Source organism: Eublepharis macularius, chromosome 5, assembly GCF_028583425.1.
Source record: "Eublepharis macularius isolate TG4126 chromosome 5, MPM_Emac_v1.0, whole genome shotgun sequence".
Taxonomy (NCBI): domain Eukaryota; kingdom Metazoa; phylum Chordata; class Lepidosauria; order Squamata; family Eublepharidae; genus Eublepharis; species Eublepharis macularius.
In genome coordinates, this window is record NC_072794.1 from 133,527,677 (window position 1) to 133,546,243 (window position 18,567).

The window sequence follows — 18,567 nt, forward strand, 5'->3', positions numbered from 1 at the left end:
ACTAAGAACATGACGTAAAGGTAGCGACAATGAACATACAGATACTGAACAAGCTGCCAGCTTTCTGCAGTCCCTAGAGTAAAAACAAACACCAGAGTCTCCCTAGATCTGCTGGCCTGGAAAACCTGGAAACTTCTTACGAGCTACTCACTGGTGGCCATTTGAATTCCATTTATTTTATTTATTTAGGAGAGTTTTATGCTTCCTTCTCAGAGTCATGCTTGAGGTGGCTTACTATTAAAATAATAAATTATCAATATAAAAACAACAAACCATCTGAGATGTAAGGAGATAAAGAAAGACTAAAGCCATATCATGACTAATATACAGATAATAATGAAGAGAAATAGACCTTATACGGCATGTCTGTCATATACAGAACTACTTCCAATGACAGCTGCATATTAGAACTAAAGTTTTCGTCTTTTGGTCTACTGCACCCGCAGAGCATCAGGAACAAAGATGACATGATATATGCCAGTACCACTAGCCAGCATATCCAGTATCCAAGGATGGGATGAGACTATTAGCACCAGTAACACCAACAACACAAAGCAGAGACACCACATAACAAAGTACAGAAATAGATGGAGGTAGGTGTGACAGGTGTGAGTATTTTGGAAACTGCATTTACAATGGTGCAAAGATACACATCCAGCCGTAACTTCTTTTAATGATCCCAGCCTATTGAAATGGGTAAGTGAATCTGTGAACCCCATTTTGTTCACCGTCACCATGATTTCTTTGTTAAGATATTGCTAGTCTGCAATCTCAACATACAAGCTTCCAAGATTGCTTCCAAAACTCTCTATGCACAGCTAAGACACTGGCTTAGATCCCACAATGTACAACTGGAAATGTACCTGGACTTGGTGTCATTCCACTTGCACAAGGTCTGGGGCAATATCTAGGACTGTCCTCCCTATATCTTTTACTACCCAGAAACTGCTTGCACAGTATTTTGCACAAGTGGAAAATGGTTTGGGATATGCTATGTTTAATTTAGTTTTTAAAATGTTTTTAACAAAAAAGAGAAGCATTTTCTAATCCATATAAAACTGATATATATCATGCAATCTAATTGTAAAATGATATATAATACAATCTAATCATGAAATTTTTCAGTCTATACAGACACAGTATCGTAGGGATGATACAGAATCTAATCATGAGACTGATACAATGAACATGTAATCACCAAAATACATCAAACAGCAATAATGATGATACATTATATGCGGATTCAGAAATAACAACAACTGTGCTTACAGGCATACTAGTCCCCCACTCAGAGTGGTGAACAAATTAGTGCTATTATTATCCCCAAAATACAGCTGGGGAGCTGGGGCTGAGAGGAGTGGCTGACCCCAACACCACCTGCTGAGCTCACAGCTAGGACCCATCTGGAATCCTAAGCCTTATCCCTAGATCCAAACGGAGTATAATTGTTTTATAGATGGCTGGAGCCACATCTTAAACATGTAGATTGCTAGTTTGTTTAATAATACTTAACTATTCATAACAACCAGAATAGGATATAGGGTTATATTTTATCATTAAATCGATCATTCTAGTACATTGCAAACAATGCCCATTTATAAATTTATTGCAAATTGGTTTTGTTTTTAGACATTAGTGCAAAGGACCATTCATACTTATACCAATACCTTAAGGGTGGAGGGTCTATTCTCCTCCAATGGGTAGTAACTGAAATTCAAACCCAATAGAAGTTTGAGATTGCCGTTCATGCCAATATGCTTAAGAAAGCCCAACAAAAGTTCATGAGGCTCAAAGGGCAGGTTGTATCTTGTCATATCCTTTATTTACTCCAGGTTTCCCGAAGGTGAATTATAACTGGGCATCAGTAAAAAACATACATCAAGTCTCTGCCCAGGGTAATTTAATACCATAGGGGTTAGCAGGAGAGGTCCCCCCCCCACATTTCCATTTGTGCAAAGGCCCCAACACATGCAGAAGTCCTCCAGTGAATCCAAGCCTATTGTTTATAACTCTCACTTATATGGAGAGGAGTTTACTATTTTTCTACTATTGCATTAATGCAAACACTACTCAATATACTTGGAAGCATGTTTTTTGCTTGGGTTTCATTCAGTTTCTCTCCAGTTTCACTATCAAAAATAATTTTGATGGTATTACAGAAATATACGTTCATGCAATAGCACCAAAGGTGATCCAATTACTTGGTAATGAGATAGCAAATGCATTAGGTATATTGAAAATTTTTCTCTTGAATGACGCATTGGAAAGGGTGGGAGTGGGCTATTTTCTTGCTCATAGGTTTGCTAGCCCATCTATCATTTTAACCTTTGCTCACTGTCTGATTCTTTAGTTTATCTCTCGGTTACTCTTTGGAAGTCTCAGCTGGCAGGCAAAAATGGTGAGAATGTATAAACTGACCATCTGATTAATGAAACACGCTGTCTTTGCACCCCAGTCTGGAGAGCAGAGGGAGTTCAGCTTCCCCTCGGGTCATCAAACAAATTTTCCCTCAGGAAAGAACTGTTGTTCCTAGCATCTGCTAGGCAGAACGCTCGGAATGTCTATTTACTTTTCAAAAAGCAAATACTAATTTCAGGATGCTGTTTACGTAACAAAGCCCATATAGCTTTAAGCCATTGCCTTTTTCTAGGTGTCGCATGGCATTGCTGTGTATTTAACATTTAACTGTATGTTGTTTTGCTGATGGCAGATGGCAGGCAGTCTGCTAGGCTAGGCATTGAGATAGGTTAGTGCCACTCTAAAAATGAGAAATTGGGAGGCTTGTAAAACACCAAGCTGGAGCCTGCTTTTGGACAAAACAGATAAACCTGTCTGTCTGCAAATGGGAAGATGGAGGACTGGAGACTGTTGATTGGTGCATTGTAATGTGAGCGGTTATCTTCCTGGTGCAGGGATAACTCCCATGTATAGGCAAAGACTAAATTCATCAGGCTTAGCTAATATGCTGGTCTCTGAGGCGTAGCACATGTTTTGTGCTAACAGATCTCAAGCAATGTTTGGTCTAAGTGGAGCTCTTTCCCCCCATTAATCCCCTGACAACTTGTTGGAAGCAAAGGAGTGTGCAATGCGGCAGAAGTCTAGGGGTTAGAGAGTCAGGCTAGTACCAGGGAGATCCTGGTTCAAATTCCCACTATGCTATGAATCACCCTGAGTGAGTGACCCTGGGCCAGTCACTGTCTTTCAGACTAACCTACTACACAGGGTGACTGTGAAGATAAAACAGGGAGGTGGGAATCATATAACCTTCTTGTAGGAAAGGATGACATAAACATTGTCAGTTAGATCCAGCATGGTCAGACCTAATTAACTCTGCATTTTAATCTCTGCTCCACCTACAAATCTGGCATTTTCCAAAGTCATCTTCCCCATGCCCTTTTTTTGGGGTTTTCTTAATATCCACCTTGATGAAGAGTTCCAGGGAAATCAAGTGGTCGTCCATTATTTCGTGATGTGTTAGTTGGTCCTTATAAAAAGACTGCTTTTGAACACACTCACATTTTAATGGAAATTGCTCCTAGACTATTGCCATTAAGCCTTGAAAATTAGCTTTTTAAAAGTAACAAAAATGCCAAAGAATCAACAGAACCTAGATTCACAGATAGAGGCTATTTATTGGAAATATTTCTGTACTACTTTCCCCAAGGTCAAAGCGGTATTACATTCAACAACAAAATTAAAACCATCAAAAACAATGGGTTGGATGCAGCCAACATTTTCACTGAATCTCACCTAATTCTCCTCTTCACTACAGCCCCGACCCTACATGGCTTTTGTCCAGGCTGGCTCCAAGATCCCTAGCACAGTCTATTGGGTGGTCAAAGGGGAGCCCATCTCTTCTGTTTACCAGTGAAAAAGCTGGGCAGATCCAATCCAATATATATAAAAAAGTTAAATCCACTAATCACATACCAGAAACCATTTGGTAAAATAAATAAACAAACAAAATAACCTGTGTCTTCTTCATTCTCCATACGATGCCAACTAGGGGGAAAAAACCTTTCAACCCCTATGAAAACTCAAGATCAGTGTGACTTTCCATATATTTACGCTGTAATTCTCGTCATACAGATTCTTGAGCACCTGAATATGGGTGATATGAATCCAAGCAGGCTGGGAAGAGGCCAAATGTTACATCCTGGCAGTAGTCAGTGTATATAAGCTAATAATGGTGCACATGAGTTTATTCTGGGAGAAGTGGAAATACTTCTATCTGGCAATTTACCTTCCCTCCTTCCAGGTAATTCAGAACAGATACAATAAAAGATGTGGCAAGGTGGCTGCCCCACTCCCTGTAGGAGAACCTTTTCACCTCTGTGGTAAAGCGACATTTGTCTCAACTGAGATCAGCTCCTTCCCTTTGGCATTTGGCTTCCTCTTTCTCCTTAGAGAGCAATCATTGCCAAGATTAACCTAATTCCCTGGCATGTTAAGATTATGAGTTATGAATTGTTGCAAGCCCTATAATGAACCAGGTGTGCTAACAATTTCCAAAGCCAAGAAGCACAAGGTGAAATACTGTAGCTTGGAGACGTGTCACCCGGAGAAGGTTAATTACCATTTTAGCCCAGGGTGATGACTTAGCCCATTACTGTGACTTAAAGAAAACACCATCCTCTTCCTGTAGTTAGCAATTCTGCTCCTGTGCCTAACAGAGCCTAATCGAATCTATGTCTACTTTATCCTTTGCTTTTCTCCTCAGTAGAGACCCAAATCAGCTCACACCATTCTCCTATCCTCCATGAGGTAGGTTATGCTGTGGGTGCGATACTAGTTTAAGGTCACTCAGCAAGCTTCCATGGCAGAGTAGAGCCCCCTGATGCATCCTATATGTCCTGCTGTTAGGTAGCCTGTAAAATTCAAAAGCATTTTGACTAGGCAAGTTGTTACCAAGTTGAACTCAGAAAGCAATGCACTAAAGCAATACCCCAAGATTACTTTCTGAAAGGAGAAATGTCCCGCTGGGATTATGCCTGCCTAAAAGCAAGGACATGAATACCCTGGCCCCTCTGTACACTGGTGCCATGTACTCAGGCAGTGGCTTCCTAGTGATCTGGAAGGTTTAGCTGCATAATCTGCCAAGGATTTTGCTGCCTATTTATTTATCAGGATGGTATAGTGGTCAGATTAGGATCTGGGAGACCCAGGTCTGAATTCCTGCTTTGTCATGGAAGCCTACTGGGAGACCTTGGGCCAGTCACACACTCTCAGCCTAACAGATCCAGAGGAGTTAGCCATGTTAATCTGTAGTAGCAAAATCAAAAAGAGTCCTGTAGCACCTTTAAGACTAACCAACTTTACTGTAGCATAAGCTTTCGAGAATCACAGTTCTCTTCGTCAGATGCGTGGAGGGTAAGAAGAAACTGGTCAGATATATAGGTGGAGAGGAAAGGGGGGAGTAGATGCAATCAGTAGCTTCAGATAATGGGATCAGTTACTTCTGATAATGAGATAATCATTCACAGTCTCTATTCAATCCAAGCCTGATTGAGTCAAATTCAGCCTAACAGGGTTGTTGTGATGGTAAAACAGAGAAAAGGAGAATGTAAGCTGCTTTAGGTCCCCATTGGGGAGAAATCTAGGGTATAAATGAGGCAAATGAATAAATAATATTTATTTATCATCTGATTTTCTCACCAAGACTAAATACCACTCAATATTTATTGCCAACTGCATAATATGAAAGAAAACTTTGAGACAAATCTAAGTCTGAGATTATGCTTGCATAGTGAGTTGGCTACAGTTAAGTATCATTTTTTTTTATATCAAATACAAAAGTGGGTGGTTTGTGCTTATCACAAAAGCAACAAAACCAGACCATCCACAGACAAGCTTTCTACAGACTCAGGGCTCTCAACATAAGCAGAAATATATATTATAAATTAACAAAAAGAAGACAGCCCTGCTTAGAACAGAGTACGGACCTTGCCTTTTGCCACTGTTGAAATGAGGAAATTGTGCCATGCCAGCCTATGAAGGGAGATATGGGAGGAATGATTCCTTTTGGTCCTCCAGACTGTTCCCTCTACTACCTGGTATAGTGCCTGTTTCAGAGGCAGCAAAAGCCACAAAGGAACCTCTTTTTTTCACACACTCTTTGTCCTGGAACTTTTGAGAGCTGGTTAAACAGAGGGCAATGGGAAAACTGGTCTATTAAAATCCCTAAACTCCCCAACTATCTTGGAGGGCTGATAGGGGTGTTGTTGCTTGTGGTGGAGATTTTGCCAATGGTTTATTCCCCATCTTTCCTATTATGGAATAAACCTGAGCCGAAAGGTAGGTGCGAGCTCTCTGCCTTTAAAAAGTACATAGGTACTAAAACGAGAATGCCGTTCTTTGCACATGCATCCCTGTGATGTGTTTTATCAACATGCTTGCTCCAAATTATGGCCCAGTTTAAAATTAGGCAAACACTGTTGCATCGCCCTGTAAACCAGCAGGTTTTTAAAGAAGGAAAATGAATACAATGCTTATGTTGTTTCCACTAAATGGTAAAAAAGAGATTCTGCATAGTTTTGAGATATTTTAAAAGAAAGGTCGAACCTAGGGGAACTGAGGTACGTTTTAACCCCAGGACAACTTATCCCAAAGCCCTGGCTTATCTCGTTTACACACGTCACGCATGCTGAATAAGGCACACTCAAGCCACACTCAAGCCACATTCTATGCACTTTACAACTGGATTTTACTGTGTGAAATAGGGAACCCGCTTGCAAACGATGTCTAAAGCGCATTATTCAGCACGTGTGAAGGCAGCCTTACTTCCAAGAAAACAGACTCAGGACGGTTCTTGCAAGGATGTGTGAGCCGTTTATTCCCACGCAACTAAATGTTATTCCCCTCCAGGTTCACACCCACCGATTCCCAGCGATGCCCCGCCGACCAAAAACAAGAGACAGCGGACGGCGTCGGGAGGGACAGGGAAGAGGAAAGGACGCTCCAGAATAGGCGCCGTGGAACCCCGCAGCATCCACTCCCCGGCCCAGCCGCGCAGACCGGAGAGAGCGCCCGTCCCCAGAGCCCCGCTCGGCCGGGAGCGAAGGCGGGGCGCGGGGGGAGAGGCGGCGTGACGTCGCCGGGGGCGGGCCGGTGGAGGGCGGGGCCTGGCAGGGGCCTAGCGCGGCGCGGGCGGCGCTCTCTGCCTGCCTGCCGTCGGGTTCGCTGCTAGTCGTCTCCGGTACGGCGGGCGCAACAAAGGGAAGGAGCCGGTCCCAGCAAGGCGATGGTGGGCGTCCCGGGAGCCTCCCAGTGTAAGCAGCCCCGCCGATCCCTTCCGCCGAGGGCCGCTGCCCTCCCGATCCGCTGCCTGCCCCCGCGGGAGTTGCGCGCTCCGGCTTTGCTGGCCGGGGCTCCCGGCGCACGGCTAGCCTCTCCTCCGGCCGCTCGTCCTGCGCTCCCTCTCGCCCCTTTGTTGCCCCGGCCTGCCCTCGCCTTTCCGCTTCTTTCCAGCTCTCCCTCCCGGCTTTCTCCGTCCCGGATCCTTCCTCGGCCCCCGCCTCCTTCGCCCGCTCATCCCCTGCCTCTGCGGTTCTCTTACCGGATCCTCTCTTTCCCCATCCTTCCTATCCGCCTCTGCTGGCGGATTCGGTTTCAAGTCTGCGGTTCCCTCTTCTCGCTACGGGATCTCTCACCCCTCTGCAAGCCTTTAGTCCTTGCAAATTCACCCCGCTGCCCTTGGCCGCCTAATTCTGCCCCCCTTTATTCGCATTATACGTTTATTCCCTTTGCATTTGATGGGTTTGCCTCCCCAGTGGGATTTAGAAGCAGTGCTGTCCTGTAGGAGCCCCTTTCTGTCCTGCTGCGTGTATTTGGGGTTATTTGTATGAGTGAACTGTGCTATGAGGGGAATAGGAGACTGGAAACCTTCTGTTTGGGCGGGTGAGATTTGTGTGCTGAAATTAGTGTTCTATCCCTGGTGCTTGAGAAATCCAGTCCTTTTCCTGGACCATTTCAGAATGCCTTGCAGAATAAAGTGTTCTTGTTGGGTTCTTGAATTACTTTCAGAACTGACACTTGAAAACCCCTGACCTTGGCCATGTTTAGTTCTTAGATGGGAGACCACCAGGGAAGTCCAGGGTCATTATACAGAGGCAGGAAAGGGCAAACCACCTCTGTTCATCTCTTGCGTTGAAAATCCGATGGGCTTGCCATAAACCTGATGTGATTGAGTGCGCTTTACAAACACAGTGCTTGAAATGGGCCAACCTCTGGAGAGGTCCCCAGTAGAGGAAGGTGGATGTTGGGTCCTGTTTTAGTGTGTCTGTTATTCAGAGTTCCAGGAGACCCAGATCTGCACTGTGATGATAAGAATTTCATATTAGGGATCATCAGGAAGAGACTGAGAACAAAACTGCCGGTATAGTCACGCTCTAATACAGGTCCATGGTGCAGTCGCATTTGGAATACTGTATACAGTTCTGGTTGTGGGAAAAGTACAGCCAAATGATTGCAGGATTGGAGCAGCTGCCCTATTACGTCACACAAAATCATTTGGGACTTTCCCTATTGTTTAAGAAAAAAAGTTACTGAGGGGTGACATGTAGAGGTATACAAATTACACATAGTGTAGAGGAAGTGAAGAGGGAGAACCTTTGCTTCCTTTTGCATAGTATTTGAACATCTGGTCACCCTGTGAAACTGATTAGTAGTAGCTTCAAGATGGACAAAAAGAAGCAGTATCTCACAGAACTTGTGGAACTTGCTGCCACTAGATGTGGTGATGGCCACAGGAGTAGGTGGTTTTTGAAGAGGGGTGGACACATTTAGGGAGGATAGGCATAACATGAGCTATAAGCCACAAGAGATGAATAGGGCTCTGGGTTCTGATTGTGAGATGTTGGGAAGCAATCGGTAGGTGTCAGCTTTGTCTGTGGGCCCTGCTTCTGGACTTCCTCCGTGATTCTGACTGGCCTCTGGTGGAAGCAGGATGCTGCACTAGATGAGCTATTGGTTTGATACAGCATGGCAACTCACATGTTCTTATGTAAGTATGTTTGCTCAGAAGTAAATCCTTCACTGAATGCTGAAAAACTCCATATTAAGTTTTAGGATTGCCAACTTAAACAGTCAGTGGCGCCACAGCCGTTGGATTTTCAAGAACTGTTTCTCTGCATTAAAAAATTGGCATGATTTTAAAAATATGCATCTTTTGCACACCCCTTAAAGAGGAGATTGGAGGCAGATGATGGGAAAAGGCAAGTAGTGAATTGTCAGTGGAACAGGGTATGCAGAAGTGAGCTAGTTAAGCAGAGTTATCATGCTGGTATAATTGGCTAAGACAGGCATTATGGGAAAAAAGTTGTTGCAAATGTAGCCTTAGTGTGCAGAAATGGTGTGCTGTGTGGGAAGGGAAGTGTATTCTCTGCTGTACTCCATGCTTCAACATAGGCTGAAATAGCTTTGAAGTGATAAGAAAAAGCAGATGGTTATAGATATCACATGTGGCCCACATCTACAAAGAAATATGGTTTGCTTACTGTAGAGCTACACAGGGGACCTTATGGTCATATGGTTTACAGGGCTCTGATTTCACAAATACTTATCTTCACAGTGATTAGATTTTAGCAGTTTTCATTAACTTACCTTCTTTTGGGGAGGGGTAGCACAACTGAGCAGCCCCAGAAAGGATCAAGGTGAGATAGTATATTCATTTATTTATTCACTTGATTTTTTAGCCACCTTTCTCATTGACGTAGATTATCTTCTCTCTCTCTTGCTTAACCAATTCCGTTGGATAGCATAGGACATCCAGTAAACAATGCAATATAAGTTTGAAAAGAGTAGATAATTATCATAATTTTCCTATGGAGTTGGAATGGATATGCATTTTCCTTAATGTTTATTTTACTTTCCGGCTATTTATGCTACTTTCTTGCTATAGGCTAGCTTGCAAGATCCAGGGACTTTTCTGTGTAAGAGTCTTTGACTCTTACACAAGTTTACTCATTGTTGCTCAGTTTAGGAGAACTCTTAGTTTAGGAGAATCCCATTGACTGCTGTGTTGAGGAACAGCTCATCCCTACAAGTATGCAAGTCCCTTTCTGCTGTTAACGTTGGTAGCGCCCCCCCCCATCATTCCACGGGGACCCATTACACACTTTTGAGGGACTGGGGGAGGGAGTCCTTTGGCTTTTATGGTTTTCTCCAGCTGTTTGAAGCTTACTGCGTGGGAGGGGGGGTTCAGCCCAATACTCAGCTGTGACGCTGTACTTCTGGTCCGCCCTGGGCTTGGATGCTGATAATATGCATCCAGTACATTTGGGCCTTTGCTCCATTCAGCTGCTTTTCACTGTTGTTCTTTGTATTCTGTTGCACACATGTTCATTCTGCATTCCTGCAAGCACTACAGCTTGCAGCTTTGCTTTCTGCAACTTATTTCCACTTCGGCCAAGCCACATCTGTTTCTCACTACTTTGTTTTTTATTCCATCCCAAAATCGACCCTGGCCTTGTCAGTTCTCTTGTGGCTTGTTTCACTGTAGTGTTTTTCTGGTTATCCAGCACTCTGATCCATAAATAAAAGTAGATGCGTGGTTTTTCTCTGTTCTGTGTAGGCTGAACATATATGTAAGAGGATACAAAGAACAGTGGTGAGAGGCAAAGGATCAAAGGGAGGGAGGACAAAATGTGATGGATGTGTATTATCTTGGGCAAATTTGCTGTTTGGCGTTGGTAGCATCCCTCATACCACACTGTTTATTCTCTTCACTTTGATGCTCATTTGCGTTGATTATGTATGGGGTGGAGAAAATGGATACACATTTTTCTCCTTATACAATAATACTGGGGGCACTCAGTGAAGTTGATGAGCAATAGATTCAGAATGGGCTAAAGGAAGTATTTCTTTACTCAACAAATAGTTAAATTATGGCATTCACTGTCAATAGATGTAGTTATGACCACTAGCACAGGTTGGCCAAATCCACACTTACCTGGCACAGTGCTAAGCAGGCGGAGTGAGAGCATCTTTCTGGCACGTTTTATGACATTGTCGCGCCACAAGAGTGGCATCATGGTGCGATGACGTCATAAATCGTGCCAGAAAGACGCTCTTACTCTGCCTGCTTAGCGCTGTGCCGGTAAGTGTGGATTCGGCCATAGCTTTGAAAGGGTGTTAGACAGGTTCATGGAAGATAGGTCTGTCAGCGGCTACCAGCCATGGTGACTAAAGGGAACTTCCATGTACAGTGTCAGCAAATGTCTGAATACCAGTGCTGCGAGGTAACATCAGGGAAGCCCTTGGCCTCTATTCCCTGTTGTTGGCCCTCTAGAACAACTGGTTGGCCACTTTGTGAGAAGATGCTAGACTAGCTGGACCACTGAATTTGGACAATTCAGCTGCATTTTGTTACATTCATGCACTTAAGTAATAGCCTTATTATTATTATTATTATTATTATTTTTAAATACCCTCTTTCTTGAGAGAGGAAGCATGATACTTCTGTACCATTGTGGCCATTTCTGTGTTCTGGGGTTCTAACTTCTTCTAGTGTGTTGGCTTCTGTGGGAGACACAATAGTAAACTTTGGCTGTGGCTTTGAGGCAGCCCTTTCTGTTTCCTAGTTAGAACAGGCTCCAAGTCCATTCTGATAACCACAGAAACCTTTTTGTGCAATGACTATGTCCCAATTTACTTTTCTTAAGAAACCTACAAAGGCCTGAAGACTGATGGCAGGTCTCTGGTGAGGCAGTATATGACTTTTCTAAGTAAAAATAAAATAAAGTCCCGTGTAGATCAGTTGATGCTTGTCTAACTTTCTTGGCCTGTAGTCAGCCAGCCAGCCAGTTTAGACTTGAGAGATGGTATCTTACTCAAAGCAACCCAATGGGCTTAACAGCTGAGCTAAATAGGAATTTGAAGCTGGTTTCCTATATCCAAGCTCAGCATTCTGTCACTGCACCACACTGGTTTGTTCATAAGCCTTATTCTGGTAGCTAATACAATTTATGACCGTGCCTGCCAAAAACGTTGCCCTAACTGAATATTACAATTGAAGAAAGTTTGAAAGTACACAAGCATTACTCCCCTAGAGGATTCTGTTTTTTAAGATCTGAATATTCATGACAGTGAATATTGGCACGTGAAAAGGTATTGCCCCAGGCGGCTCCGAATGAGCGCAAGAAACATTCTGCCCTTTTGAAAACGATCCAATGGGAGTGAATGGAAATTTGAAAAGTGTCTCTCTTTGTGATGGCTGTGCTCCTGCTGAATAAGAAATTTTTGCCGTTTAGATCCACCAGAATTGTTAGGATCTAACTGCTCTTTGTTGAAGGAAATTGGCAGAGGAGTTTTGTGTTTAGCTCAAGCGCCTGAACTTGAAAAAGAGTTTCACATTCTTTATAGTGGTGAGCTGTGTTAGGGGATTACTTGACCTTCTTTTGAGATGGTGATTGCCCTCCAAGGTTGGGAAGCTGTCATGTTAATTTCCAGACTCATGTATGTAAATACGTACCGGGAGACTTAAGACTTCACTTTACCACCCTGCTGGGAGCACCAAGATTCATGAACAACAATGCAGTTCATTGGTTCCAAACTGGTCTGTCTGTTCCTGGAAATGAAGTATTCCGAAGGTTGCTTGAGAATGAGACTTTATTGCCCTTTTGTGAATGCCCTCAAATCACTCTGTGAATTGCTGTGCTGGATCAGACCAAGGGTGGCCTAATCTAACATTCTGTTTCTAACAGCAGCCTGCCAGAAGAATTTGGGTAGACTATGAAGGTCTTCTCCTGTTGGATCCCCAGCAACCAGTACTTGGAAGCTTCTTCTAGCGATTATTGCTAGCAGCTGTTGCTTTATACTGTGTCTATAAATTTGGGCCATAATTCTTTTTTAAAGCCACTTAACCCAGGGTCCATCATCTCAGAGTGAATAAGTTCTTCCATTTACCCTCGTTTGTTAATTAAGGCGTAAACTGTGCTAGGGTAGTAAGAGTTGTCCCATGGATTCCTTGAAAGCTAGAAAGTTGGCAGAAGTACAAGGAAGTGCATTAGTATTGCTATGGGCATATTTTATGTAGTATGCAATGTGAGGGAGTTACTGTGCTAACATCCTGTTCGTTCTGTGCAGCAAATTGTCACTTTATGGATTTGTGAATTAAGAATAAATTACAGGCTGGTCATTAACACAGTGAAGCTGACATGATGCTTTTGAGTAACTGACAGATATTGGTATATTGGTACAAGTGCAGAATTGCAATTGATGATTGGCCTGTGTTGGCAGCGCAGATGCTGAAGAAGTTATCCCAGTGCCCAAGGAAAATGAGGAAGTGTTTTTGCAGGGAGTAGTCTGATAGAAAAGTAGCCTAAAGACTGATGCAAGGTGGCAAACCTCTATGCCCAGTAATGGGAGCAGTTGCAAAGTGAAGCTGTATTGCAGTGTACCAGTAGAAACAAACTATTAGTTCTTTAAGCAGTGGATGCTCAAAATACTACAAAATATGTTAAATTACTAAATTGAGTTAAGAGAATTAAAGTCTTTGTAAGAGGCTCAGACGACAGTTATGTGAGTTTGACCAGTGATATGGAATGCCCTATTTGTTTCTTGTCTGTTTGGACAGCAAAGCATGAATGTACTTGTGTCCTATAAACGTCTTCTGTTTGCCAGTGTTTTTCAAGCTTTTTGAACTTGACCTTCTGATTCTTCTGTCTGGGGCTCACCTCTCCAGCTCTGCTGTGGGAGGGAGTGTCCGGCAGTTATAAAATGCAGTAGCATTCCTGCTGCTGTGTGCAAAAGTCTGGATAGGGACAAAAGGAGACATTGGGATTGGCATGTTAATCAGTGGACCATCTCTTATAGGACCATGGTCAAATATTCCCTGAATGCCATTGTATAGATCATAGCTTTCCTTTGGGGTGGGGAAGGGTTATTGCCATTTGTTAGCAAGGGCACAGGAATATCTACTTGCCCCAACTCTAGCAACAACTAGGAGAACATAGTTGGGGTAGCAGCATAGAAAAACTTCTCCTGTACACCACCTGCTATAACTACATAAACAGGTTGGTAAAGGTCATGTCCAGGATCAACCATCACTCCACCTTGCGTGCTGCAGAAATTGCCAAGTATCTTCCTCATGAGATCTGGATGTTTGCACTGAAATGTTCCTGTGAGAGAGTCAGTATAATGTAGTGGCTAAAGTGTCAGACTGCGATCTGGGAGACCCAGGTTCAAATCCCTACTCTGCCATGGAACTTTTCTGGGTGATCTTGGGTCAGTCACACCCTCAGCTTAACCTACCTCACAGGGTTGTGTGGATGAAATGGAGAGAATAATGGGTCCCATTGGGAAGAAGGGTTGGATATAAATGAAGTAAATAAAAAATGTGACTGTTGTTTTTAATAGTTCTTGTTTCTTTCCGTTATTTCTGTTTTAATGTGTGTGTGCGTGCGTGCATGCATAAAAGTGTAAGCAGACCCATGTCTTTCAGCGTAAAAGTTGGAGAAGACTTGTTCAGGTAATCAGTCACATTTATAGAAACCACACCGAATGTGGTAACATATTATTAGAACTTTAAAAAGGTTAACTTTCATGGGTTTGCAGTAACATTTATCCTTCTCCTCCTCCCCCTTTATCTCCTCATACTGGTGAAAATGGATGCTTTGGGGGATGGACTGTATGGCATTATTCTCCACCAAGTTCCACTCCGCCCTCCCCAGGCTTTACTCCTAAATCTCCATAATTTTTCTACCTGGAGTTGGCAGCTCTGTGACTGAACCCCTTTCTGATAGAATTGTTTTTAGTATTGACCATGAAGCACATTCCACCATATTGTGAGTCTCTTATGCCTTCTCTCCAGTGGCTGCTGGAAAAGTTAAATTAAGGATTGGCAGCTCACAATGTGGTGTGTGTGGTGGGGAGAGAGACATATGTATAGACACTTGCAAACTGCTGAAACCCACCTGGGACATACCTATTTATCCATCAGCCCCCCCCCCACTTCCCTTGTTGTTTCACAGTTCTAAATTGCCCCTTTCCTTAGGCTCCTGGCCACTCCCTCCTTCTCCTTATAGTATTTCAAATATTTGCAAGGGAAAACATGGCTGTTTAAGAGGAGAGTCCATTGGGATTTTTTAAAGATGTGTTGCTTATAGGCACTAGTTGTGCAACATCTGTAGTCTGTATGTTATATAATTATAATAATAGTTTAACATATTGGGACAATTGGGTTTATCAGTTCAGTGCTACCAAGCATGGACTTTGATGGGTTACTAGTTTGTTTTGAATCAATTTCTCTGTCTAGAAGGATTAACTTATCTTTTTTATCAATGCCTGCTGCCCAAGAATGAGGAGATCTCCTCTAGTCATCCTTGACCCTGAACTTGCTTATGTCAGAGTGGAACTACTAGTGACAAAAGGCACAGGTTGGACACTTGTCAGTCTCCCTCAAGTTTTGATGGGAAATGTGGGCAGCTTGGCGGAATGTTGGACAAGTGACAGTTGAAAAGTCCATTGGACAGCAGTCAGAGAGCCAAGCTGCAAGACCAGGATGCCTACATTTCCCATTAAAACTTGAGTGAAGCTGACAAGTGTCCAACCTGTGCCTTTTGTCACTTGTAGTTCCGCTCTCAATGTGCTCCCTTTTAAGTGCCCTCTTAGGTGCATCTAGTTTTTTAGCCTTGGGGCTAGCATTAGAAGTTGCAAGCCTCTATGGACTCCAAAGGGTGTAACTCTCCTAAGGGTGGTCCTGCTAATCTTCCATGTGTCTTCTGTAGACAATTTATCAGGTAACTGACTAGTTATCAGGTTGGATTTAGTAGCTTAATGCTTAGTGAGGTTGATACGAGTGACCATTTCTGGTTTTCATTTTTAATGCATTGTAAGCGCCTTTGTAGGTCCTATTATGGACAGAGAGGGTTATCCCCCCCTTCAAAACCAAGAACACAACCCAAGAAATACTTTTTATTGGGGCCAGTCCAATGACACATAACAGTGTGCAAGCTTTCCAGTTCCCCGGAACCCTTCCTCCACCTAGATGTTACAATTTTTTAAAAAACAAAAAATACAAAGAAGGATAGGGGAGGAATGCCTTGGGTCTGGCCCATTTTTCAAGCAGCAAAACCAAATGCATTTTATACAAAGGCTTTATGTATAGATATGGAGAAAGAAGCAGCATTGTATACTAGATATCATAAATTGTATACTAGATATTGTATCTAATCTGGAGAACCAGGTTTGATTCCCCATTCCTCTGCTTGAAGCCAGCTGGGTGACCTTGGGTCAGTCACAGCTCTCAGCCCCACCCATCTCACAGGGTGATTGTTGTGAGGATAATAATAACACACTTTGTAAACTGCTCTGGGGATGGCATTAAGTTATCCTGAAGGGCAGTATATAAATCAGATATTATTATTATATTTATGGCTGTGCTTCTCTCCCTATGTTCTGCCTCAGCAGCTTTACTCTTCTAAACAGGACCTTCTGCAGATGCCCCCCTAAAAAAGGGCAAAATCAACAGCTGCCCAGGCATGTGCATTCTCAGTAGTGGTCCCGGCATTATGGAATGAACTTTCTGGTCAGGAAAGTTCCCACTCCAGGCTTTCTGCAAACTATGCAAACCAAATTATTCAGCAGGGGCTTCATACACAGGTAATAAGGTTGTGCTGAGCTGTAAGGAAATTATTTGAAGAGATGCCACGATAAAGGGGTAGGGACTGTAGACTGTACTACTATGCACACTCACTTATGTCATGTCAAAAGTGATTATGTTTTGTTTCAACATTGTGCTCCGTATCAGTTTTCTGCTTGTTACCAAATTTCTGCAATGCATACCCTATTGTATTATTTTTGAATGTCTCAGTTGTTGATTGTATTGGTTTACACTGTGTAATCTGCCTTCAGCCTTGGTGAGAAAGGCGGATTATAAATAATTTAAATAAATCAATAGCCAGAGAATGGAGGATACAGGTTATTTGTTGGCAGTCTAGCCTTTAGCTTGATGTGTTGCTTTTACTTAGATTTCTCCACTGCTTTATCTCAGGCTGGTAGCTATTATTATTATTTATTACATTTCTAACTTGCCCTTCCTGCAAGCGGGCTCAGGGCGAAGTACAACAGTTATAAAAATATAATACAAATATTAAAACAGTTCATAAAACAACAGTTCATCATAAAATCCACAAACAGATAATAACTGTCCCAAGATGGGGTCAATTCCAGATTCCTGCCCATCAACTTATAGGAGGAGGGAAGCGGTCAGATAATGTAGTCCAACCCATATGTGGGTGAGCTAATGAATGAGCACTACATAGCCCTGTGCTGTACCCATACATTGGGCAGCCGGCCGGTGGACAGTGTATAACCCCACACTTAGTGGGAAGCAGGTGGGAGGCTCAGTGAGGATCTCATGCTGGCCTCAACCATACGCCTGGTGGAACATCTCCGTCTTACAGGCCCACCAAAATGATAGAAGATCCTGACGGGCCCGGGTGTCCTCAGACAGAGAGTTCCACCAGGTTGGGTCCAGGACCGAAAAGGCCCTGGCCCTGGTTGAGGCCAACCGAGCCTCCCTGGGGCCAGGGACCACCAGCAGATGTTTTCCAGCTGATCGGAGCATTCTCCAGGGCACATACAGGGAGAGGCAGTCCCTTAGGTATGCTGGTCCCAGTCCGTTTAGGGCTTTATAGGTCAAAACCAGCACCTTGAAGCGAATCCGGAATTCCATGGATTCAAATATCTCCATAGGTTATCAGTGTTTCTCTTTGAAGACTGTAAATCCTTTGGGAAAATGTATTTTGTTTTTTTAAAAATTTATTTTTTAATTTTTAACATATAACATTTAACATATGAAAACTTAATAAATATTCAACAGTTAAACTAGAGTGTTATTTACAAAAAACATTCTAGTAATCCCATATTGAGAGGCAAATGCTTGACAGAGTTTAATAAAATACAAAGTCCATGTATTTTTTTTTTAGTAGAGCAATCTCTGATGATGTATAATTTGAGATGTGGTCAAAATACGGAAACCATTTTTCTAGGAAATTTGTTTGAAAAGTTGGATTGTGTATTTTCTGTTTTTAAAAGCACTTTTCCCAAATGAAGGGGGCACGTCTTACTTAGGGCCACTTAAAGATCGTTTCAGATAAAATAGGGAAAGAAAAAATGGGAGTTGTGCTTCCGTTTTGTCTGTTCTGCTAAGCATATTCTTCTAGTCTTTGCCTTTGATGACCCGTAGGGGCTTTTCTATCTGATGCTTCTTTGCATGTGGCAGAAGCTGTCAGATCCAAATGGCCCCAGCACCTGTAGTTAAGCTTGTCTGAGTAGATGGCACTTTTGCAGAGAAATAATAAAAAGCTGTTCTCTCATCTGCCATTGCTTATTCTTTTTGGTCTTTGGGTAAATGTTTTTAGCTTCACTTCACTTTGCATAATACCATGTGAGTTCACTGAGTGCCTAAATGATGGAATGATGGATATTGTATGAGGATCTCATTGGATGTCAGATACGAAAATCTGAGTTACATTTTTTTGCTGACCCTTCAAGAATTTTAAGTAACTATTCAGTGTGCTTTGGCAAAGCTATTATAAACATTAAATGATTATGGTGCGCATAAAT

The 18,567-nt window shown here is 42.8% G+C and overlaps 1 protein-coding gene across 4 annotated transcripts in view; it reads left to right on the forward strand.

Annotated features, from left to right (window-relative positions):
• The first annotated feature begins 7,188 nt into the window (after positions 1 to 7,188).
• The window catches only part of CBFA2T2 (CBFA2/RUNX1 partner transcriptional co-repressor 2), a 97,312-nt gene continuing 85,933 nt past the window's right edge, over positions 7,189 to 18,567 (forward strand). For all 4 annotated transcript variants that reach the window (XM_054981531.1, XM_054981533.1, XM_054981534.1 and 1 more), the window contains exon 1: positions 7,189 to 7,268. In XM_054981531.1, coding sequence (XP_054837506.1) covers positions 7,241 to 7,268 — 28 coding nt within the window. In that variant the 5' untranslated portion in view covers positions 7,189 to 7,240. The remainder of the gene's footprint in view (positions 7,269 to 18,567) is intronic.